We start from the raw sequence: 26,203 nt of genomic DNA, 5'->3' as shown, positions 1-26,203 counted from the left end.
AAACCATTTCTACTATTGCCAGTATGTAAAATAATGGGAAGCTATTATTTGAAAAATCCTCCAGGAGTAGTTTGTTTTTTGGCCAGAATGGTGATATTCTTTGAGTAATTAGGGTTACTATGTAACTAGAGTTACAAAGTATTCTGGACTGAAGCTTTGCTTGAGAAAAGAGCCCATGGTCCACTATGGTGTTTGAGCACTAAGACACAAAAAAAGTGAGATTTCTCACATTTGTTTAAAATTCTGTAGTTAAATTAGCTGCACTGGTTTTAAGACTTGCATGAACAAAATAGTCAAGTTCTTTATCCAAAGAATAAGTGTTCAACAGCAAAAGTTTCTGAACTGCATATACTCACTAAATCACATATTAATCTCTAATGAAGTAATAAAATTAATTTAATAAAAATGCTCAGGAAAGCACATGCTGTTCATTCACATAACATGCTACAGAGAAATATTCTGTATGGGATTTAGGGGATAGAGCAAAGCTGATGCCTGTCTTTGCACAGTTTTTGTGTTCACTAAATGGGCTTTTAAATTTGTATCCCATTTGCCTTTTTTTCTCCGTTCTGATAACATTACACAAAAGTATAAATACATAAACCATTTGACACCAGACCTTATAAAAGACTGTAGCACCTTTAGGGTTTCACTTGCAACTTCTCTTCTGTGTATATAAAGGAGTTTCTCTTAACAGAGGTCACTGTCAACAAAAAAAAATTCAAATTCAAGGCTGGTAGAAAATCATCAGTAACTAAAAATCTGTCCAGTGGCACTAGGTGAATGGAAGATATGCAGAGGAAAAAAAAACTAAGATGCAACTACTTGGGTGCTTGAAAATGCAAAAAGGCTTTTGCCAGCAGAAACCTGACCTGGGCTCAAAAAATAGGACCTTACGCTTCATTCAAGTACCAAGGGCTCACATGTTTATAAACTGTTGTTTCTCTACTTTTCTCGACCTACAAAAGTCAGTAAGGTGTAAAATTTGCAGTTTAGAAAATAATGAAATTGAGATAAACCAGGGAAAACCTCAAGGAAAAGCATATAACTTAAGGCAACCCCATGTGAGTTAGCCATAAAGTGACTGTGGTCTTAGAAGAAAGGAGCCAAATGACTTTGATTGAGCAGCACCTACCTAAAATCCAGCTTCAAAACCCAGAAAATAATATTGTCTTAAAAGTTATTTCCTTGAGAAGCTTGTGCAACATTATTAAAGGCAAGTAAAATGACACCTTCATGTTTCAAGACATATTTTGCCAAATACTTTCTCTGACCACAAAACCTGTGGAAGCTGGGTTTTGTTTCAGGCTCACACTACTGGGAAACTGGTTTGACCAACCAGTTCTTGCATCATTTGATATAAATGGATGTTCCAGAAGCGTTCAAGCAGATTTCATTTTTTCTTTCACTAGCCCCTGTTCTTAAATATGCATCAATGTTCTATGTATAGATCATCACAATGGTCAATCAATACCTTGGAAGTACCACAAAGTTCTCAAGTTTACAGAAGATGATTGCCTCAGCTTTTGTCTACAGAGTATTTTTGCATAAGAGACAAACAGTCCTCCCTGTCAGACTGGACCCAAAGTAACTCACTTTTACACTGAAATTCCTCAAAAATGTCTTTGAAACACTTCAGTAAATTTGTTTGGCTTTTCTTTGTTAACAAAGAATCACTGCTGCAAAGGTGAGACAATGCCTAACCCCTCAAAAGGAAGGGCAACATCTGAAGTCTTCACCTAAATTTGCTCCAAGAAATTTTGCAAAGCTTTAGGCTAGTTTATTTTAGTTCAGATGAGTTTTATCCTAGACTATTTTCTTCTAGACAGAAAATGCTTGAATCACCTGTATGAGCTATATCCTCAGGGCTGTAAATTCAGCAATCATTAGGTAAACACCAAGATCTAAAGCTGGAATAAAGGACATACCCTGCACCAGAGTCCACAGAGGAAAGAGCTCCTGTAGAGTCCTAGAAGGAATGACGACACTCTGCCCCAGCTCCTACCGGACAGGTGTGCAGAGAGAATCTAGAGACAGCCATGTCTGTGTTCTGCTGAATCTGAGTTTAAACAAGTTTGAAAAGTGGTTTGGTAAGTATTCTGTTTAATGTTACTCTAGTCCTAAAAAAAATAGCTACCTTGAGTCATGACCTTATCAGCAAGCTTTAAACATCAAAACATCTGCACAGTCTTGAGATGAAACATTTTCTCAGAGCAGGTTACAGATGTGATCAACTTCTTACTTTAAAGCATGGCAAGTTAACAGTTTCATTGTGGCAATTTGTTCAGCACAGTGTGAGAGCATAAGACCACCTAAGCACTGCAAGATAAATTAAAACTCAAATGTGGAAAGGACTATTGAAAGTTATCTACATTTACAGTTCAATCACACATTTTTATTTAACATCAGTATACAGAGGACAACCCCAGCAAGTTATTTTGTAATGTCAAGTATTTAGTAAAGTTCTTCAGCTGTAACAGTGACAATAGAACAGCTAAAAATAAGCAGTATGAAACAAACATGATCTTCTTAAAATTATAAATATACCAACAATACTTCTTAAAGCTTAATTATTGCAACAGTTAAATTAACAATAGTTCATGTTAGAAAGGCTCTATGAAATTTATTCAAGTTGTCAAGAAATTAGATGGAAGTGTAAAAAGGAAATACATATGAATTTTACTTTTGATTTTCACTAAAGGTAGTCAATACAATTTTGTACAGTATCACCTAACATGTCAATCTTTAACAAACTCCAGTATACAGAATCATAAAATGCAGAAAAAATAGTTTAATCTTTACATGTAAATTGACAGTAAATTAACTGACACAAATTTTATTATTGTAACATAAGCAGGCCAGCATTTTAAATATTAATTTAGTAGTTTTATGTTGTTAAAGGGGCAGACATATACAGTCATTCCAAGTACATACTCAAATTTTAAGAGGTGATAATTCAGAACATGGGTTTTCTAGAAAGCGTTTAGTAAAAGTCATGTTATTTCCTAATCCAGACATCCTCATCATAAAGCCTTTAGAGGGTTATGATCTCTCCTGGCTGTACTGGAGCCACTTGTCACACCTCCTCACACACGCACACACACATACCTTGCTATAAATATCACACCAGTGTACTCTAGGTTTAATTCACCCTGATAATGTGGGTATGCCATGTGCAACTTTGCTATTGTGCACATTACAGAAAGCTTCAAATTTTAGCATGGTAACCTGAAGTTGTATAGCTGTGTTTCAGTTTAACTATAATCATCCCTGAAGATTATACAGATACCGTATCACGTTGAAAGAAATCTATTTGATAGTACTTAAATACCAGCAATTGAACTTCAATTGTAATGATGAAATGCTCCTTTCCACTGAGGAAGAATTAGTATGTATAGCTGCTTGTCTCACTCAAATATAGTACATGAATGTTTAAGTACTTTCACTAAAACAGAAGCCATACTAAAACATGATACTGTACTACAATTGTAGTTAACTAGAAAATTCAAGGATGTTATAATTTAAGTCTAAGTTTTCCTGTACAATAAGTCAAATAAATAAATTCCATGTGCATTTGTTTTACAAAGTGGTAGGATGTTTCTCTTGCTAGGTTATACACTGCCATTTCACCTGGGGGTGCTTCTGGCCAATCTTACCTTGAGCTTTCTGACACAGGGAACTCCCCAGCAACTTTCACTCCCAGAAAATGGAGTCACTGTACAGACAGTGAACAGTGAGTTCTGAAGCCCAACACAGAAATCATGTAAGTAGTTACTCTGACCACTGAGTTCAGAGAAAACTTACTTTGCATATCCAAGTACCACTTTGGGGTTTTGTGGATTGCTTTTGTTGGGGTTTTTTAATTGCTTCTGCAGATCCTGTAATTCAGATTGATGTAGCTATAAAGATAGCACAATAAAGTTTACTTTTGTTCCTTCCAAATTCTGTTTCTATATTTCTAGATTAATCCAACAGTTCTGTAATCCTGTTTAGGTTTCCCATTAGGGCCTGGCAAAGACAGGGGTGAGAGATGACAGCTAATTGTCACCATGTTGAGGAGAAAAGCTCATACTCTTGTTAAGGCAACCTATTTTTCTGACCACCCTGAACCTTTCACAGAAACCAGCTCACAAAAAAAAAAAAAAAAAAAAAAAAAAAAAAAAAGAATAAAAAATTGAAACTAATGAACCCTGAACCTCATCCACTTTGTTTCTAATTGAATTTTGCTATTCACTTCACTTCACTGACTGGGAGTTGGCAAAGCAGTTCTGGAAGTGCAATGCAAGAACAGCACATCCCGTGAGGAAGCTCAAGGTATGATTTTGTACACACTGAAGCAGTAATTTGGAAAGTTTATAAACAAACTGTCAGGACAATGTCAGCACTGTACAGACTATCAACTATCACAGGGATCACGGCTGAACAGACACTTCTGGATTTATTTTCCACTCAGGGCAGCCCAAGCCCAACCAGAAAAATAAACAGAATTTGTCATACACTGTCAAATTATCCAGCACATGTTTTGATGGCTGTTGGAAATGAGAGGGAGAGGTAGCACTGGCTCAATGGAAATTACATTAGACACTGCAAGCCTCCTTTGCTTTTCCATCCAATTCTTTCTTCAGGCTGGCAGTGGCATCAATTTAATGAAGGCCTTCTGAGGCAATGATGGAAGCAGCAGCAAGATTCAGAGGCTTTTACTCTATAGAGTTGGCAGACAAAAAAGTGACAGAGCTTTAAGATCACTTGGGGAGCCGTATGTCAAAGGAAGACTAGAAATAGCAACTTTAAACCCCAGAGTAACGGGACATGCTAGGATGAAACAGCTGGTGAAACAGAAATGATGGTATATAACCCAGTAAGAAAGACATCACCATGAGTGTTTTATACTTTGACAATTCTCATTAAATAAAATTAAGTGCTTTCCTATAAACAAAAAGGATGCTCATAACGTCCTTCTGGCACAAGTATTTTCCTAACAAAGCCCTGTAAACATGCCACCAAAATTTAGTTTTTACCAGCAGAGTGAGCTCACTAGAAATGCAAGTGAAATCAGAAAAACAAATTAATTTGTAAATTTCTAAGTAAATACATCCTAAAGAATATGGCATTTACATCAGTGTGCAATATATTAATTTTGAAAGTGATAACTTCAGCATGAAAATTACTTACCTGTAGTTAAAGTTTTCCATATTGGCCAATACATAAATCCTGATTTTTGGTACTGCATACTTTATCTCTGAAATATTTGAAATGTCATATTCCAAATCAAAGTCAATACACAAAAATATTTAAGTTATACTCAGTCTAACAAAACCCACCTCAGCCACTGAAAAATAAATGTGACAGTGTAGTGTTTAATAGTATTCAAAAAAGTTTTAGAACAAAAAGAAAATGTAGCTCACAATAGCAATCTGAGGCACTGCTGTAATTAATAAGATGTGAAGTGCACTGAGTCACAAAAGTATAATTGCTTTAATACTTCCATTTTGAGCAAACATTTTAAATAGTTTAGTGTTTTAAGGGAGTGTTGGCGTGTTTTTTTTTTTTTTTAATTAATGCTGGATTTGTAGTTCTCAGGCAAAAAAATACTTTTAGGTAACACCCTCCTCCCTTCTCCCATAAAGGGGTTTTCAATTTTAAGTTTTAGATTCAACCTTTAAATATGCATTAAGATGCAGAGCAGACACAGATTTTTACGCACACGTATGTTGAGACAAATTTGATAGGATCTCAAAAAAGCCTACATTATACAAACAATTTTAAGAAAAATAATTGAGTTTTACTTGCAAGTTTATAGTAATGAAGATGTGGTATCTAAATATATACAGTACCTCTACTTCAAAAGTCAGATTTATGAACCAAATGGTTAAAATCTAACAAACAACAGATTTTCATTTAACTTGCTCAACATGGCATTATTCAGGTATTACCAGATCATTTCTCTCACTTCAGGTGATAGTCTACATCCCCTTTCAGAAATTTTCACAAAACAATGGTCCTTTTCTCAGATCAACTCTGGAAATGTTTTCATAGCTGTATTCCTTTGAACTGTTGCTGGCAAGCAGAGCTATTGTAGCACAAAGTACTTTTTAATGTTAGAATCACCACATTTAGCTTCAGTCAAAATTTAGCTATCTATACATTGGACAGAAGAAAAATAAAATAATATAGGTGTTCAAGTGCATCAACAACAAGAGTGAAAACTAGTAATAGACTAATGTAGGTTCAGCTGATGGAACAGATGCCATCAAAAACACGAGCTTGTAGTGGTTGAACTGCCTTAACAAACCTGACAGGAACAGAACACTGAACCTACTGAGAGAAAGCTTGCAGGATTTTCCCTAACTTAAATACATAAATCAAAACCTGGCTATAATTAGAGTTCCTTGTTAATACTGATTCACAATTTAAGAGCATAAACTACAGTCAGTACAGGGCTCACGAATCTGTGCATAAAATGGCTGATGTTTTAATAAGAAGTGGTTTCACATTAATGGCAGGCCACCACAGAAAAGAATGGAGGAATAAAACACTTTGGTTTTCACTTTTTCAGAGGCTCACGTTTCTCATTAGACTTAGAAGCAGCAGCTTTTCATAAGCTACTCTCATTGGGAGTGCTTATTTTTTAGAAAACATTCGAAGGATTATGATTATTTTAGTGTTTGACAGGTTTTACTTCAATTTTTACATAAATAGCTTTCACCATATTGTGGTTATGCTTAAGTATAAGAACACTGATCAATAGTTTAGATGCACAGTATTTATTTCTTCTGCTGGAAGGCAACTATATTTAATAATTGTATCCAAGACACTTCAAATCATTCAGAAATATGGCATGCAGTATCCAAAAGTATGGCTCTGAGGATATTTTTTTTACATTAAGCATAAAGAAATTTTATATTCAACATTCATTATATTTCAAGAAAACTATCTATTCAGAGTTCTAGCTCTTTGATGCAGCATTAAGGATTAAAACTTACCACTTTACCAGGCCTTGCCCATGTGCAAATAAATCCCTCCTGACAAGCAGTGACTATACAGTCTTCAAGAAAAATTAACACAGTCAGTCTTTCATGTGCTATCTTTTTACAGATAAGAGGCTCTAACAAGGGAACATCTTCCATTCGGGGACAGAGAGGTGTTCCCAAAGTTTTAGCTGGGTCCGTTTTGGTTTTAGTAACTAGGTTCAGTTTGTCACTGCTCTTGCTAGATATATGTCCCATGCTATGGTTTCTCTTGTGATCTTTTTCATGGTGTCTTTCCTTCCGATCATGTAGCGATAAGGTTGCAAATTTACTAACGCCAGAAGCAATGGCACCATCCATGACACTGCTTTTACTGCCAGCGTTTGAGACTGCAGAGTGTGGAAGGCTGTTTGACCGTGGAAGAGGAGGGGGTACAGAGTTTCCAGGCGTTGTGATACTGTTTCCATTACTTCCTGGGTTAGTTCCACCGCTTCCTGCAGGTGGACTTGTGGCATTCATGACATTTGTATGTGTCCTTGCTCTTGACAGAGGTTGGTGGGGGAAGAGGATATCTTCTGTAAGATCCCACAAACAGAGCTGTGTGTCCTGGCCTACCGAACCAAATCTATACGTAACACTTACTGGACGACTGTCTGTAGAGTTCCTTTTGGACAGTCTGGATTGCGTGCTATTTGCTCGATCTCTGCCAAAATGAAGGTCTTGGAAATCCTCGTCACTTCCGCTAAATTCCATGGGGTCGCTCTCTTCTACACTAGTGGTGTATGGATCAAAGGCCACCACGCTGACCCACGATTTGTGTCCGTGGCCTCGCGCTATGACTCGACAGTCCACAAAAGACCAAACTGTCACCAAGTCATCCTCTCCGCCTGTCACTATGTATTTCCCATCGGGGCTCCAACACACACACAGCAGTCCTCCAAAGTAGCTTTTCATTGTACCATGCAATTCCACCGAATCGAAGTTAAACACGCGAAGAAAACCATCCTGGCTCACGCACGCCAAGAACTTCCCATCAGGGGAAAAGGCAAATTCGTTCAGGGCACCCTCACCTACTGTCCATTTAAGCAGAGGGTTTCTTGTGGATTTACTCTTGCAAGTGTGCACTGCAAAGCTCTCTCCTTGTTTAAGTAGCTGGTAGTGCGGGGCTGTGGTACCACAAGTGTGCTCCACGTTATACAAGTACATATTGCCACTGGAATGAGCTACTAGGAAAAGGCTTTCCGAACCTGGTACCCATTTTACACAGGTTACTCGGGACTTGTCTATTAGTCTCTGTGAAAAACAAAGAAGATACACATCAGAAACTCTGAAAATTAAGGTTTCCATGATTAACTGTACATCTGAGCTTTCTGGGGGATGAGGAGCAATGTTTAAATAAAGTGAACTTAACTTTCTAGACAGGAACTATGTTACTGTATTTGCTAAAACTTATCAGGCAGTAAAGAGGAAAGTGTTTCCAGACAAAGTACTTTCAAAGGTTATTATTATGGTACAGTCACATTCCACAAAGACCGTACTTCACTCAAGCCAATCTGTTATGAATCTAAAGGGAGTGCTCTTTGGTTTATTTTTCCCTATGTAGGTTGAAGAGCATGAGAAGGAAACAAGAAAACATTGAATAAACTAAAGGGGAAAAAAGCAGTTACTCATCTGTATTATACAGCAAACAGGTTACAAATCAACAACAGTAAATTCAGGCTTTGATTTTATATGAAATCACAAATAAAAACCCAACCTCTGAAAAAAAACCTACCAGCTTTTACTGATTCAGGGAGCAAAGGCTGTGGACCCTGTTATCATGTGGCTGCAAAGTCAGTAGGTAAATGCACGGGCTGGGTGAATTTACAAGGCACCACCAACTTTTCACCTTGGAATCCCCAGTCTCCAATTATATTTTTCTTTCAATAGCCAAGGACCTGTCAATACCCTGTTACCATTTGATTACACACTTTCCTTTAAAACATAACGTTTTAATAGAGTTCATCATTGCAAAAGAATGCACACACATTAAACAAACATTCCTGGTCATGATGTCTTCAACGCTCTAAGAACGGAGAGGTAAAGTTTGACTCCTTTGACTACTTCAGTTCTGATGGACTTCCACAACTTACCATGTTGTCCATGGCACCACTCAGCTGTAACTTGCAGACAAGTAATTCTTTACAAGCATATTCAAGATTTGTATTTGGCATATTGATTGAAAGCAGAAAGAAGAGCTGAGCTACACAAAAGGCAAGAGTGCAAATATAAAGACCCTAAAGAATACCAGAACAAGTTGCAAAAGCCCTAAAAACAAAGAAGAAAGAAGAATCACCCCCCAAACCTTGCTATGCTGTTTATCACACACAAAAACATCAAACTAATGGATAATACATCAATTGTTATCTCTTGTGGAACTGTCACTAAAAGCAGCACCTGGCCATTTTAGATTACACTTCTGCTGCTCTCAACCTCAGTATGAAACTAGAAAGTCTCTCTCCTGAAAATTCTCATTGGTTAAAACAGCCATGGTATATTTGAGAGCTGAGAGATGTAACTAAATATGGCACTGTTCCTTCAAATTGAGTAATTTTAAAATAATAGTGTCTCTGATTCTGTTGTGATATTTTAACTAGTTTGTCACATATTCACTGATATATATTCATGCATGTCTCGATAACGATGACATCAGAAACACAACCAGAAAGTTACCTGGCACACACTAGGAGAACATGGGCAGGAAACACCAGTCCAGCTGGTTTCCTGTAGGCACCAATCTTCTCATTGCCAATGTGCAAAATTTCTTGCTCTCTACTAAAGCAGCTCAATCTGACATACAACGTTTGCTAATAAGAGCACCTGCTCAAATTTTGTATCAATAATGGCACTTTATGTCCATAACCATATTGGCCTACATGATCCTAAATACTGCAGAGAAACTCTGCAAACCTGATCTTTACTTCAAGGAGGCTGTGAAAAACAGAAGATTACAATTTGCAATGAGAACTGATCAGCTCAGGAAGACAAGATGCAGAGAGACTCTAATCTGACATGTTCAAGTGACCACAGTGACCAAGCATCCCCTTCCCAAGACACAAACTCTGAAGTTAGGACTTTCAGGAGTTTTAAAAGCTTCCAGCTGGGTTCACAAAGTCCTGCAGCACAACAAAGCCAGACCTGCAGTCAGTAGGAGCAGCAGATGCCTTACAAGAATGGTCTGAATGCAGTATCAGCACATCAGTGAGGGATGTGAGATAAAGAGCTTATGTTCAGTCTGATGGAAGAATGGGAAGTGAAGAAGCTTCACTCACCAGGCAGAAACACTTGCCAAGATTATCTTGGTCATGTTTTGAAGAACTTGAAGGGACAAAATTACAGGCACAGGACACAAATGACTGAAAAATCTGAGGCAGTCAAAGAATCTGCATTAAGGTCTTACACAGCTTTGGCAACAAAGGTACAGGACGAGTTTATTAGGAAAAAAATGCAGCTCAAGGCTTCAGTTTAAATTAAAAAAGGATTAAAAAGTAAGATGAAAAAGCACTGGCTAATTTGATAATAACCAATTACTGCCTGGAAACAACTGAATCTGTGAGGTATATTTGACTGGTTTGGGCAGTAAGAAAATATTACTGGTTTAATTTTGATACAGCTGGAAGGAATACCACTGTGGCTACAGATGGATTTATGTAGGCAGCTACAAGCTGCACAGTATCTATCACTCTCCTCAGCCTTTCAAGTCCCTATCATCCTCTACATCAACAGAATTTTAAAAAATTTGGTAACGAGTTAAGACTATGCTAGGGCTATTGCATTTTATGTTCAACATAGCCTATCATAACAGGCTGATTTATTTAATGTATCATATACATTCTGATTGCTATTCTGATTGCTCTACCACAGCTGATAGGCAAAGCAGAGCTTTGGGCTACCTGAAGCACCAAATTACTCACAGGACAGGTGGTGAATTCTGTTACCTCCAGCATGAATGCTGGATCTGTAGAACAACGTTCACACTCATTCACACCACCTTATGCCTACAGTTATTCCTAAAGACTGTAGGCTATCCATAGTCTTAAATCTAAACTCAAAATATATTCTAAATCCAATAGGCACCTTCATCTTGAAGCAAATGAACTGGTTCAAACATCAGTGCTCACTAATTTTTCTCTGAAAGGGGCTTTAAATACAAGCCAGAACTTACAAACACATCTAGGGCAAACTTCAATACTGTAACTGACAGAATAAAAATATATTTCAGTTTTAGAGTTGGTTGTAACTGCAGATAAGGTCAGTGTGGGAAACAAGAATTTGTCATTTAACTGTAGCCTACTGTGTGCAGTCTTGGTAGCACTGAGCAAATCCTTACATCAGCTTGGTAGAAGAGAGATCACCTCATTTAGATTTCCACCAAATTGTCAAAGGCCACATTTCCATCCCACTGAAGTAATCTGACAATAGCACAGACAAAGAGCAATACTGGCTGATGGAAGTGGCTGCAGTGCTTCCAGCATTTGGGGAATACCACAGGAGCTATTCAGCCTGCAACACAGCTCTGCACTGGAGTCACCAGACAGTAAACACCATCAAGGCCTGGAAACATGCACTGGGCCTTGATATAACTATTCCAGCAGAAGTTTTTCTCAAAGGAACTCAGCTCAGCTACAGGAGTGGGAACTACTCTGTGAAATGAAACCAGCTGTTTAGAGTATGTCTGATACCCTTCTTAATACTTACAATATTATTGTACAAGAATAAATAAGACACTTTTGGAGGGGTGGGTGGCGGTGGTAGGACAATGCTAAAATTAACAATTCAACTACTTATACAGAGGTTTTTACCAACAGACAAAAGATTCATTAAAAGATTCTCCAGCACTATTTCCCACTCAACACAAGCAGAGGCAGAGCAGTTGGGACAAGGCCAGGTAGGAAGAAAAACGCCCCTCTTCTGATCTACATGTTGCTACTTTTAGAAAACTGAGGAGGAATTAGATCTAATTATAAAACATCCCCAGTGAGAACAATACTTCAATCTTCTTTGCACAAGGAAGGAGGAAGGCAACACATCTCTCTGAGGCAGGAAAGGTATACTTTGAAAGCTGAGCAAGGCTTAACTTCATCTGTGAAGTTTGAATCCAGATGTGAAGTTTCAAAAAAGGAGAGAAGAACAAACAAACAAAGCCAACCAAGAGGCCTGCAAACCTCTCTACAGAACTGAATTAAAACAAAAAAGGAGCAGAAGAACAATCCCCAAAAGAAAGTAACCTCCCCCAAACCACCCGAATTCCCTGAGCTTATCCTCTGCAGAAAATGCTGTCACAAGTCATCCCAGTTACCAGATTTCTTTCCTTATTAGCATCTGGACACTTACTCCTCTGAGAATGCCAATGCTACCAGATACTCAGAGGCAGTGGTTCTGTAACTTGGCATTAGTGCTCCCCATAGTACTGCTTCTCTTTCCTTATTGCAGCAACAGAAAAAGCAGATGGAGAGTTTCCTTCTGAACATCACAGGGCCAAGACATCATAAACCCTCAGCATTTCTGTGCACTCAGCTTTATAGCCTACTCTTATCCAAGCAAGCCTTTAGGAATATAGGCAGTTTCTGCAGTAATGCCCCAACCATAAAAATGTGTATTTTTAACTTATTTAATATTTTGAGTATAAAATATGAGTTAAATAGCAGCTTAAAATTTTCTTCTTCAATGGCAATCCAGAAGCCTCAGAAACAGCTGAATTCAGAGCACACACAGCAACATTTACATTTGTAGACCTTATTTCCATCTGTAAACTGTCCTCAATGCTAGTTACAGTATTACCCAAACTAGAAAATGCTAATTTTTAATCTTAAACCCCACAGGATGCCTTTATCTTTTCACAATGAATAACATTTTTATGTAAGTACTCCAAGCCAATGGAACAGCTGAAAAACAAAGGCAGTGACTGAACAATAAGCTACACAGGCAAATGGAGCCACATCTACTGAACTTTGAAAATCTAGAAACTTCAATATCACAAATACATTGCATGCAACAATATTAAGATTTCTACTTACTTCCTCATTAAATAATTTGCTAGTTTCTTTTTTAATAGGGTCTATAAGTTGGACCTGGCCTGCAGAGAAGCCCACTAGAAGAGACACACTTTCTGCTGTGGCTGTTAAATGATTGAAGTCGTGGCATGTAGGCTGTGTTCCTTTGTATATCCTTTTGTCTATTGGTTTACTCAAGTCCGCAGCCTGCAAAGAGAGCAAACAGAATTCAGTTTATCACAATATGTGCACATAACCACATCTGTTTGAAAACAATGTTCATACCACACTACAATTTATGCAGTCACAAAACCCTACTTTAAAAAGCAGCTCTGCATTTATGAGACATCCAAGATCGTATCAAAATGTTTCTCTATATCAAGCCAGTGTACAAACTACTCCTGCCCTTGCCTTGGCACCTACAGCACGTGACAAACCAATGACAACCACTCCATAGCACAAAGGCTCCTGTGAGATATCCTCAAGATACCAGAAGGCTTCTCCTGCCACAAGAGCCATCACAGAGACAAGGCATCTTCTACTTTTCTAGTAGCACTTTCCTAGTATTGAGTACAACCAATTTAGCATTAAAAATACCATATTCTCAATCATACAACTCTTGAACTCTAAGTCTATCCTTTAACAACAGGCAAACAAATGATATTGTTCTCCATAATCACAAAAAATGATCAACCAGCTCCTAAGAGAGCACTTTCTAAGAACAGTGATTCAAGATACTGATCCTGTGATTATAAAATACATTTTACACCACTGAGCTACAAAGTAATTTACTTCTGAAAACAAAACTCAAATATAGCTCAGACAAAATAAGTGCTAACAAAACTGAGGAATTTCAATATAAACAAATTAAGATCTAGCACTAAGTGTCAGAAGAATCAAAAGGAACAGAAAAGCAATTTAAAATGCTCCCTCACTTGTGTCACCCGTGTTTATCCCCATATCACTTCTGAACAGACAACTAAATCTTTCATCATCCAGAGATTAAACCCCACACATTTAATATGCAAGATCATACACCAGGTTCAACCTTGTTTTTTAACCTCCCTATTTACGAGGTTCAGAGTCTGTAATTAGAAAGCTGCAGATACTCAAACAATATTACAGGCCTCAGACATAGCTGTGATTTGGGGCTCAGATTCTAATTTTGATATATACTTTTTCAGTTATTTAGTCAGAGGAAATCAGGCCAGCAATAAAAGAGAAAGTAAACAAGCTTCACATAAAATAGAATTGCTCCAGAGCATTAAACCTTGGAGGACAAGGACTGAAGAGTAGCACATCTTTGGTATTCATAGAGCTATACAGACAGAAACTAGACCTGTCAGTAGGGAAAAATCCTAACCAGCTACACAGGTGAGCCATTTCCAAGGCAAATTTAACTACAGGATATGCATGACGAGCACTTATACACAACAGTATTAAAGCTGCACTTATGTTTTGCAGCATTTATTATAAAGCAGTTTAATCAGGTGTACGGTCTCCTTGTTACAAACTCCAAAATGAGATGAGGTATTACAATTTTTAAAGTCAGCAGACTAAAAGGTTATTCCCCAGAGTCCAGAGATCCATTTTAAGCTAAAAGAGAATATTACCAATACCTCTTCAAGGAGAAATTAAATAGAATACTAGTTCTACTGGGAGATGGCAGGATAATGTGCATGCCTGCCACAGAGCATTCTCCAGCTCACAGGCTGATGTAAATCTGTGATCTGAAGTTGAAAAATCAAATCCTAAAGGCCTTGCAGTTATGTCTTAAGACTGTGTAGCATTCCCTTGTCCTGTACCACTATAAGCAAGTGATGCCAAGAGAGAACTCTCAGAATTGGGGTAGCATTTCTATCTGGAAGAGCAAGCTACACAAACACATAGCCATACCTCAAATAAAGCAGAATTAAAGCAAACCTGTGAGACTCAAAGTTCTCTCCTCTGGAGAGAAGTTGCAGCAGGACTCAATGCTAAGAACAAAGATCCATTCTAAAGTAAAAATTATTGGCCTGAATCCTACTGAATGAGCAGAGAACCACAGACTGTCCCAGCCAGCAGAGGACACAGGCATTACCACCTTCCTCTGAATCCTCATTGTCCCTTGAAGCAGCAAAGAATCAATAAATAGGTGGCTATGTTCAAACTACACCTTGCTCTTTTGTCTGGGTGAGGTTTTACATCACTAGCTTTTGTTTTTGTTGTCCAACAACTTCGGTGTGACAAGTTCCCCATCGCATGAAATTGTGTGGTAACAGACCTAGCAACACATGAAATTCTGATAAATTAAATCTAAGCACAGACTTCACTGTGCTTATTCTAGCTGTTCTCTGGGAACCAGATGGCAGTGAGAATCTGTCTGAACTTAAATGAAGTATAAATAAACTAATTCAACCCAGAATTAACCAGGCTTCTGCTGACAGGGATGCCTTGCCTTTTATTTACATGCAGCTACTGCTTCCAGTTACAGCACAGTTGTCTCATGGAGATAAGTCAAATCTACAAGCACTAAAACACTGCTTTAGTCTACATCTCTCTTAACTGAAAGAGAGAAGAATCAATGGGCACAGCAACTAGGAGACATTTTCTTTATTTCTGCATGAAGGTTGCTATTGGATTTTGCTAAGAACAAGAGAAGTGCTTACTCATAAAATTCAATCATGCATGGGAGTCAGCTTTTCATTAGCTCACCACTAAACCCATTTGCTATTTTGTGAAAGATGCCATTCTCAGAGAAGAGCTTTTACATGAGATCTTGTCCACAAAAAACTGTCAAATCCTTGGATCTGACACTCTCTACTGAGCAAGGTGATATGAACTGCCCCCCACTTAGAAGTGGTGATCTACTTTGAAAAAACCCCAAAAAACCTTGGGATTAAGTGTTTCCAGGCATGGAGATTAAAAGCACAGAAGCAGACACCCTCACCACGGCAGCTGGCAGCAAGCTATCTGGGACTTCCTGTCCCAATGCTTTTAACATTTCCTTCTGAAAAACACTCAGCACTATTCCAGCCTGTCCATCTGAGAAACTCCCTCAGTTGTGGATGATTCAGGATGAGAGCAACACTTTCAGTAATCACAACTGAAAGCACAATGGGGCAGCTGATGCAAGGCAAGGAATATCAAGACCATCCTTCCCTGTGCAAGCCTTGAAGTACATCTCAGCTAACCAAGGCTCTGGGACTGGCACCTTGGCCAACTGGTACCTGTGCTCAAAGTCTGTTCCTTCAGACAGGTACTGCACCCCCTGGGCAAAGAGACAAGGAGTAACAGCTTTTGGGCAACAACAGGAACCTCACACACCTGTATAAAGCCAGTGAACAAAATTGCTGTACCTTGGGCATCAACAGCTCCCAGGTCCTGTCTCTGAGGAGATTAAAATTCTACTTTAAGAGAAGTAGATTTGCTCACAGAAGAAAAATTGCTCACAGAAGAAAAATCGAACATTTAGGTTTGCATGATGAATTCATACTCTAGAAATAAAACATGAACCATGTAACTGTTTGAGGGACTTCCTATTCTTATTTATTAAACTCTCACAGCACACTGTTTTAACAAAACTATTCCCATTCTGTTGGGGAGGGAGGGAAGAAAAAAAATCTAACAGTTTAACAGTAGCCCATTTACTCTGGACTCATGACTTCCAGTAGAAGGGCAGTCAAATGGAACATATTAATCATAGCTTTAACTACATAAACATTAAGAAAAAAATGGGAAAAAAAACCCAACAAAAAACAGTTGCCTTGGTTTGAAGCAAATTTTAAGCATTCAGATTCTGATGTCTGAAATGCCTGATTAGGATGAGCATCAATAACCTTGGTTCTGTAGCTGTGTGTAACTCTAAGGTCAAAGCCAAAGATCTATCCAAGATTTATTTTATTGATCCAAGACTTAGAGCTTTCATAATAAGATTGTCTAAACAGTGAATCACATTATTTTAAGTCACTGTTTAATCACACTCCTTGACAGTTGTTATTTCTTCCTGTATCTTTACTTTTCATAACTTACATTTGCAGCTTTCTGCAAATTTTACTTAAGAATGTGTCATACATGCTGCAATTCTTTCCAAGCTGAAAACATTGCCAAGATATTAAATTAATTACTTTATTAATTTATTCCAGGTAATTTCAATTGCATTCATGAAAAGGCTTCCATTAGATACTTCATAGTATTTAATATTACATTTGCCAGGAGACTGGCTTTCAATGGGTCATAGCTGTGAGATTGAGACAGAATAGTGAAGCATTTAATAAAAATTTTACTGCCAAAAAATCCTCTTAAGAAAATCTCTCTTGTCCAGAGAATTAATTGATCTTGAACAGCAGATTACAGATTGCCTATGTATGTACAACTCTAGTGCACAATAAAAGAGAAGACACACAAGAACCAAGACAATGTACTTTTGAAAACAATTTTCTCAGTATTTCTGGAGCTTGGAATTTGTAACTGACTACCTGTAACCTCCTACCTCTTCCACACCTTGCTGTCCAGGGATTTAATGCTCCCTGGTCTAGGGAAAGAGAAAACTGAGCTTAATATGCTTATTGTGTACAGGTAACAGAAGAAATCAATTCTTAGAATTATTACTAAGTGAGTTTCTTAGAACTTCACAGATGCTCTTTAAAATTTGGCTGAAAAAAGAGGCAAGGCAACCCCTGCTGGAGCCCTCTGCTTTACACCATCTCCTGTGAATAGGGCAGAACCCTCCCTGACTTGCTCACTGCATAGCAAGGACAGGGAAAACTAAACTTGTTTATTCTTCCTCCACATCTGTGCTGGTCTCCTTATCCTTCCTGCAGATATGCCAAAGGACAGGGACCGCTGAGGAACACAAGAAAGCAGAGCTACCCCAGGCACTTCTGTAGAATCTTCTGGCCAACTCCATTCCTTGTTTCTGTACACAAGTTTGTGACAGAAATACCAGAGTCAATACTTCACACTCCACTTTATTAACACAGGAGCGAACTTTCAGATTTTTTGGTTATACTGGCCCAAATAGAGATCACTTAATATTGGCAACAGAATAATTTTTAGTTACATCACCGTTGTTTCAAGCTGATCTGATCTCACAGCTGACCCTGCTTGGGGCAGGTTAGACCGAGACTCTCAGAGCTTCCTTCCCACCTGAATAGCCCTGGAATCCTAAGCTTAGGATCAACCAAAGCAGCAGCAACAGGGCCACTCCCAGCTTACTTAACAGCTCTGGTTTGCATCATAAAGGAAATTCAGGAAGCAAAAAAACTCCAGGAACAAGTTGGTTGTCTTTCCCTATAAAGACCACTGATGTAGGGCAAAAGTTCTGCTTAGTTTATATAAAATACACAACAGAAAGTCCAGGCAACACTTCCTGCAAGTACAAAGCCCTAACAAAACACTCTTCAGTGCAGCTGACAGTGCCACAGCCTGTCAGTAGCAAACTGGCTGCTACAAATATAACTGCACCTAAGCTGACAGACTGCTGATTTGGCTTTCTCGGCAGAAATTTTAAAGTCTGGCAAGAACTCACATTCAGGTACACAAACCTTTCAGGCACTGTACAGGTCAACAAATGTTCACTTCAGAAGCACCCCCCCCCCCCCCCCCCCAAAAAAACTTAAAATAGTTTAAAAGCTTCTCAGCTTTCACTTAGAAACCAAAGAGAAAGAAAGGGGAAAAAAGGGTAAAATTCTCATTAGGATTCAATAAAAAGCCAGTAGATAATCACCATTTGTAAAGTTGCCCTATTTATAGCCACAATAGGTTTCTTAAATAAATGTGAGCTGCTTTTTCCATACCTGAGTGATGTGCTTAGTTTCAAGGGTTGCATAATAGGTGTTTTGTGTGTACACACGGTAGTTTTAAATGTCTCCTGAGCCTTGCAAAGCCATTAATGCTAAGGAAATTTTAGGTCTCTAGATTGCATTCAATGTACCTGCTTTATATTAAAGTCACATTTCTAAACTTCAATAAAAATATTATTTTTAGTTTTCCATTTCAAATTTGCTGATCTTCCAACTCCATGAACTGAAGCATCAATAGCTTGCCACTCACAATACTATTCCTCATAAATGGGTTCCTGTATCTTTGCAGAAGGTTTTTTATAAGTTACAAAGCACTTGATTAAATGCTGAACAGGAACACTTAAGGCATGTGACAGTTTCTAGGATACTCTGTAAGAACAGCTCTGCTAGTAAAACAGGACACCAAGTAATTTTATTTAACCTAATTTTTTTTCAAGTGTTCCACACAATTCATCCATAACAAAGTCTTAAAGATCAATTTTGTACAAAGCCGCTTGCAAATTTGGGAAGCTACTTGATATTCTTCTCCCTTCTAGATTTAATTCCCACTTGGGGCCATACAAGACATACATGACTTTTGAAAGGAGAAAAACATTACTTAACAAGATTTAAGCATTTATTCATAAAGCAGACAACTGTGACCACCTACATTTAGAGAAAAGCTCTAGACCAGATAACTGGACATAAATCCATATTTAGGCAGAGATCAGTGCAGTTTTCTGAAGGATCCAATAAAATAATCATATTCTGTTTCCAGAAGAATTACTCTAAGCACTCAAGCAGAGCAAAGAGCACACACTGGTTTGAAATAAATCTGTGTCATATTAACTGAACCCATGGTTATATAATTGACAAGATCAAGAAAGTAGATGTGAACACCATAAAGAACACACATAAAGGACTGTTTGATTTACAGCTTATCATAACAATGTTAACTCCATTTTAGTAAGGCCATAAACCAAAACATTTCTGTGGTTACAGTATAGATCAGCACATTCTTTTGAAAGTTGTCTAAGGTGAAAGCACCAGACTACCAATAACCCTAGAAAAAGTAGATATTTTTATTTCTAAGAAGTGTTCAAAACCTCAGAACAGCAGACTCAAAAAAAATTGTTCGCAAGACCCCTTCACTTCACAGGTGTATACAGCATCAACTTACTCTTCATTTATAAGACTGAGCAAAGGGCACTAAAACAGTCCAAGAATACCAACACATTTGAATTGCTGCAGGCCAGGGAGGTTAAGTGAAGTTGGAACAAGGTTTTGAACCCCTCCACACAAAAATCCCTCTGTCTTCTGAGCACAGAATGCTGTTGCTGCCTCCACCTGTCATAACCCAAGAGAGGTCTGAAATCCCTGAAACTGTTCCTTTAGAAACTTAAAGCATCTTCAGTTCAAGGTGTTATTTACTCACTTGGTTCAATTTTCACCCACGCTGACACTGCTGCTTTAGAGTGAAAGACCAGAACACACAACTTGTGACAGTGCTGCTCAAAGAGCTAGGTCACACCCAAACTGTTCTGAAGAACTGACCCTGACACAGCTCTCCAGAGCACATCCTGGTCAGTCCTGACAAGGTCTGAGAGCTCAGCATCTCCAAGAGAAACCCAACAGCCTGCCCACTCCACAGAGCTGACCAGAAGCACTTCAAGCAACTCCAGCATCTTCAGCTGCACTATAATCAAACGACTAAAACTTCAGACAAGTGACAGGACACTCTAACTTTTCAAAAGGTGTTTGTTTCTCCATATTTAACAAAGTCAATTTTTTATTACACCTGCAGAAGTAAACCTGCTCCCTTTGCTCACTAAAAGCACTTGAATTACACACTTTGCACAACAGTGCTTTACTATGAGACAAAAAGAATACATGAGCTTTAACTCCTCTCGAGCCTCTAAACAATCCCTCAGAGACCCATGCTGAAGAAGAGCTAACAAAAGGTGTTCAACAGTTCCTTTTGCAAAGTTCCCCTCATTGTGGATGCCAGTTAATGACATGATCAACTCAGATAAGAATTGAGACTATGACTCCAGTGTTCTGCGTGTGGTCACACTAAATCTGTAAACAGGCTAATTAAACAACTCAGAATAAAGTCACTGTATCACACATTCCCAACAGACATGAACTGAATTAGATGTTCTATTTTGGTTTAAGCAATTACTTGCCTTTTTTTTTATTAAGAAGAAGGGAGAAGAAGCTCTGATATCAGCATTATCGTCTCTTCCCAGTGCCTGGTCTGCAGAACTTTGGCTCTACTGTAACTTAGGCTGCTGGATAAAAACCTCTCCAGCAGAACCCTGATTCAGAATCACGGATGTTGTGCATGTGATGCAGACACCTTCCTCCTCTTCTCCCCCTACTCAGCTCTTTTTAAGAACATATGTAAGAAAGAGATCTCACTGTGCAGTTTTAAGTTCAAAATAATGATCTCTTGGGGTATTTATAAACCATGGGTGACAGGTCACATTTTTACACTGGTTTCCCCCTCATTGGCTTAACAATTAAGACACCAATTTAGCACAGACATACTTTAGAATCATGGACTCCACACTGGACTTTTTTGCAAGGACTTTTTACTCCAGTACCATTTCTTCAACAGTGGGCAGATATATGTTCCAGAAGTTAACTCATGAAGTCAGATGCATTAATGGATTATTGTCCATCCTAGATTTCTTTCACAAAGTCATTTATAATGCAAATATGGAAGTTCAATAACTACAGGATTTTTTTTTTGCATTAACTACTGTATGGAATTGAAAAAATTGCCAGATTTTAACTCCCACTTCCTGTTCATTATTCACTTATATTACCGAAGCAAGGTATCCTGATGAGTTAATATGTGGGAAAAAAAGTGTAATTTCTGAATTTTGTTCCACTCTGATTTTACTGAACACCACCTTGTTCCCAAGAAGAGACAATGATGTCTAATATTCCTCATATACACAGCACTTATATTGATTACTAGAGTAAGCCAGTCCTGCCCTCAGTATTTACATAAAAGTTTTCAGATGCCACAATTTTCACCACTTCTCTGAATATCTATGTAATAATACATTTTTATAGACCTATAAGAAGAGATGGACTTACTGATTTATACATTGCTGTATGATTTATTCAATTCTTGTTTCTAATATTCTTCTCCATTCCATTTCTTAAAGAAATAAATATTTGTTAGAACTCAAGTACTAATCAGTTAAGGCAATCACCAATATCAATCCACTCTTCTTGTGTAATAGCTCCAAACTGACTCAAGTATTTTCCTCCACTGTGTGCCACCAAGAGATTAGTGGGAACACATACTGCTGCTCACTCAAGTATCCTAACTGCACCTCCCAGGTTTCTTACAGCTGCCTCTTGCCCGTTACTCAGTCAAACCAGTGCATCTTCAACTTCTGCTGCTCTTCCCCTTTCACTTCTCCTGAAGTTAGATATACCACATAACTATAAATTACCATGTTAAGCTTAGTGGGATGAGACATTTTATTTACTGTGGCTAATCAGTGGCACAATTCTTCTCTTCCTGTGGCTTCTAAATTCTTACTTTCCTTTGCATTAAGCCCTAGTATAATCTTCCAGATGTTTTCACGTTCCACTTTTGTTTTAATTAAAAAGTGCTCAGTAAGTCCTTTTTAAAGAGGTCAGCAAAAAGCAGACTAACCTGTAATTCAATATAAAAGTTACTGTTCACAACCAGAACTCCTGAACACCATTTCATAAACTGTTTGTTCCATCACCTCCAACATTTCACATTCCAGTAACACTACTTCCCAGTTATAACAACAGCAAGCCTCCCTTCCCAAGAGACTAAGTGTTATAAAGACAGAGGCAAATTCATCATAGTTTCTCAGTAATAACCTAAACTGCTTTCCCTGAGCCTCCAACTGCCTACCATAATCTCCAATCCATGTTATGCAATGCATAAAGTGATGAGGTAGAGTCACATGTTAGGGTAGGTGCTCCTGATCACAGCGCCCAACACCAGCTCTAACCTTGATCTTCAGAAAATCTTTAAAAGTAGTGTCTCCCTCAAGCCCCAGATTGGCTTTCTGTGTAACAGCTTCCCTTTGGGGGATGAGACCTTGGGGAAGATACATGGAAATATACATACTAGTTTACATTCAGAAAGAGAAAAATAACTGCATGATTTGCATGTGACCACACCTATGGAAAACTGTACAGCAAGTCACATGCAAAAGGATCAGATTTGCCACAACATCCTGACAGGACTACAATACCAAATACTGTGTTCACAGTAAGCTGATTACACAGGGAACCTATCAAACTGAAAATCACCCCATTAAAATACTCACATAAAGACCTTGGTTACAGGTAGCAAGCCTTAAGACAAACAACTGTGGGAAAGTGAATTAAATATGGCAAGATCTTTAATATACACAAGTAATTAAAGGATATATATGCAATCAGGAAGATAGACAAACCATGAAATACACAAAGATCATATATATATTTACACAGCATACATACGTGATCTAACATACATATAATCATTAACACAGACAAATTTTAGAGAGACAAGACTGAGTCATCTGTGAAACAAGGCATTGCACACTGAAAATATGTCAACCTTGATTACAGTACTTAAGTAATTCAATTCCTCTGTCTCCAAGAGGCTACTCTATTCACTCAATGCCCTTACAGTCAGAGGGCAAGCCAACAAAGAATGTCACTCTTCCCTGCTTGTGAATATTGCCTCCTTTGTGCAAAACTCTGGACTGGCAATTAAGATCTGCTTAATAAAATAGCATTTTAAAACTGTATTCTTTGGGAACCGGACTATAATAAATTATATCTGCTCTCCAAAGTGATTACTTCAGTTTACAAGTTTTCTTTTGCGTATCTTTGCTTCCAAACTTTGGCATGAATTTCCTACTGTGTTTGCCATGGTAACCAAGCAGCCTGAGCCTCTACTTGAAATTCCATTCAACTGTTTAGCATTGCATATTGATCAAGATACATTAACATCCTTCAGCACTCCAAAGAGTGAAGCAGCCATTCTCATACTGGAGACCCACCTTGTATCACAAACCTCAAAGGATTTTTGCTGTTGTTTAAAATGGCAGGGTAGTAATGAAACTTCTTTGCCAAAGATGCAAGTAAAAAGCTACCAGATAAAGAGAATGCACTCAGATGGGAGGAGAGGAGTACACTCAATTTATAAGGAACTACATTAGAACAGCAGTCTCTATCTGACTCTATCTTCTCCCCTCTGAAAGAAGAGTTTGCATTCATGTCCGAAAGGAGAATTTGCTCCAGGAGTACATTTGAATGGGAAAGACTGTTTTCTGCATTGTTTCCCTGGTGGAAAACTGCTCTGTTCCAGTGCAAGAGGGGCCAGGCAACTGCCTAACTTGAAGTTCCAGGACTAACACTAACATGGCAAAGCCAAAGCACAGCTGCTTGCTTCTTTTAGTTTCCATTTTGAAGAAAGATCTTTCTTCAAACATTTCTCTCAAACACAGGATCATGAGAAAACATCTGTTTTAAGCACAAGAATCTTTTCCAATTCCTACAAAACCTGCCAAATACCTCAGCATAGTAAAATTTTATTTAAAAGTAAGTAAACATATTAGGAAAACCTGAGAAAACAGGCTTACTGCTCGTATTTTTCAGTGTCACTACACCATATGATTAAAAAAAAAAAGCAAAAAAAAAAAAGCTGGCTGGTCACCAGTTAAAATCTCATCCTTTACTCTGCTCATGGTTTAAGACAGGATGAAATAGTTCTGACCTTCATGCCTGTTGTATAAATGGAGACTCAGAATATAGAAAACCACCTCCAAAAATACACAAAATACAAAATCCCCTCCTAAAGCTTCCCCACAAAACTAGTGAGATACTCTAGCATCCATTTAGTTACCATTAAAAATCTCTTGCTCTTTCCATGATATCTGCCAAGTGAGCTGTACATCCATTTTTTCACTGAACATTACTGCCTGCAGCTCCTCAGTCTCTTACAGTCCTTTCCTCTCCTGATCTGAAAGCCAGTAAGGTGGCCTCACTGGGTACCACACAGAGAGTTGGATTTGTATCACTAAAAATAAATTGCCTTCATTCACTCTGTTCATCTGGCTCAGCCCTAAGAAGCTTCTGGGGGAAACATTCTGCCTCTTGTTAAAACCTATTCTGTACTTCCCTTAGGGTCACAGTATTTTCATTCTGCAGTTCAACTATTAGTAACTGGTTACAGCAGGGCTAGTCAAAAAGCAGGATAATTCCAAATTAATAGTAGATTTTGCATGATTGGGATTTGTGGAAGATCTGGTAATGTTTCATACATCCAGGGAAGGTTTTGTATTATTTATTCTCTCCCTTCTTTCCTCTCTTCTTTTAGTGTGACAAAAACTGTATTTAGTGACTTATTATTTTGCTCAGAAAATTAAAATCACACACCTCTTTCTCCAGTTTTACATTAGACTCCATCCTCTTTCAGTAGCAGGAGTTAAAAATCACCTTCAACACAAGCAACCAGAATTTCTTGCAATATTAAAGCCATCTTCTCAATGCCTAGTATAATGGCACTAAAGACCTTCTTTATTTCTATTTTAAACCTCGTTTGATACATCTCTGAATTGCATTTATGTCCTTCAGCCTTCAACAGCTGTATCACAAGCTGGCTCAGCTTGTAATCAACACTACACTCTGTGTATCATCTTCTCAAAGTTTTATTGCTGAAGCAAAAATTCCCTATGGATTTCTTCAATGAATTTTCACTTCATCTATGGCTATGGTATCAGCTTGTTTCTCCTTACAAAGAAATTCTGATTATGAACCAGTGATGTGTCCCAAAGTACTTGCTATTGCTTCTCTGTATCAGTGTCACCAATTCAATTATTTCCAAAACCACTCCTAGAAGACCTCAACTTGAAGGTCTCTTCCCAATGGTTGTCTCAGATATAAAGAACTTAGCTTTTAATTCTCTCAACATTTTGTAACAGAATTTCCAAGTTCTAAAATTCCCTCAATTTTAATGTCTTATATATGGAACTGAATTTCCACTTCATTCAAGGACATGAACTTAGTAAATTACAACTCTCCTTTACTACCAAAGTGTTACACTACAAAGGCTGAATGCCTGAACTTCAAATAAAGCTGGCTATATATACATCTTATACATTAATGTTTTCCCACCACAGGGAGACAACATTTTACTTTCAGCAAAACAAAAAAGAATCTCTAACAAAGAAGTCTACAATGTAAGAGTTACAAAAGCTAAAACTGAAAGGGGATTTGTTGTTGTTGTTGTTGTTGTGGTGGTGGGGTATGTGTTGAATTGCACTCCTGCATGTTTTTCTCTATGTGAATACAATCCAGGATAAGCCTTGCAAAAATACCTGCCAGTCACTCAGCCAAAGGCAGTCAGAAGGTTTTCAGCAGAAATTTTCACTGTTAGGAATAGAGT

At 38.0% G+C, this 26,203-nt stretch overlaps 1 protein-coding gene across 6 annotated transcripts in view; it reads right to left on the bottom strand.

The window, feature by feature from the left end:
• WDR20 (WD repeat domain 20) overlaps window positions 1-26,203 on the bottom strand; it is a 45,896-nt gene that overhangs the window by 5,147 nt on the left and 14,546 nt on the right. For 3 of the 6 annotated variants that reach the window (XR_008508465.1, XR_004980335.2, XR_008508466.1), the window contains exons 2-4: window positions 13,025-13,207; window positions 6,984-8,261; window positions 620-2,059 (exon numbers count right to left, since the gene is read on the bottom strand). Coding sequence is in view for 3 of the 6 variants with exons in the window: in XM_036384484.2 (XP_036240377.1) it covers window positions 1,970-2,059; window positions 6,984-8,261; window positions 13,025-13,207 (1,551 nt within the window). In the remaining 3 variants the exon portion in view is untranslated. Of the gene's footprint in view, window positions 1-619; window positions 2,060-2,373; window positions 5,240-6,983; window positions 8,262-13,024; window positions 13,208-26,203 lie in introns of those variants that run through there. The other 3 variants (XM_036384484.2, XM_054515261.1, XM_036384485.2) reach the window with 3 other exon arrangements.

Source organism: Molothrus ater, chromosome 6 (genome assembly GCF_012460135.2).
Source record: "Molothrus ater isolate BHLD 08-10-18 breed brown headed cowbird chromosome 6, BPBGC_Mater_1.1, whole genome shotgun sequence".
In the NCBI taxonomy this organism is placed as follows: Eukaryota; Metazoa; Chordata; class Aves; order Passeriformes; family Icteridae; genus Molothrus; species Molothrus ater.
The sequence above is the reverse complement of the archived record's forward strand: the minus strand, read 5'-3'. Positions and strand labels throughout refer to the sequence as shown.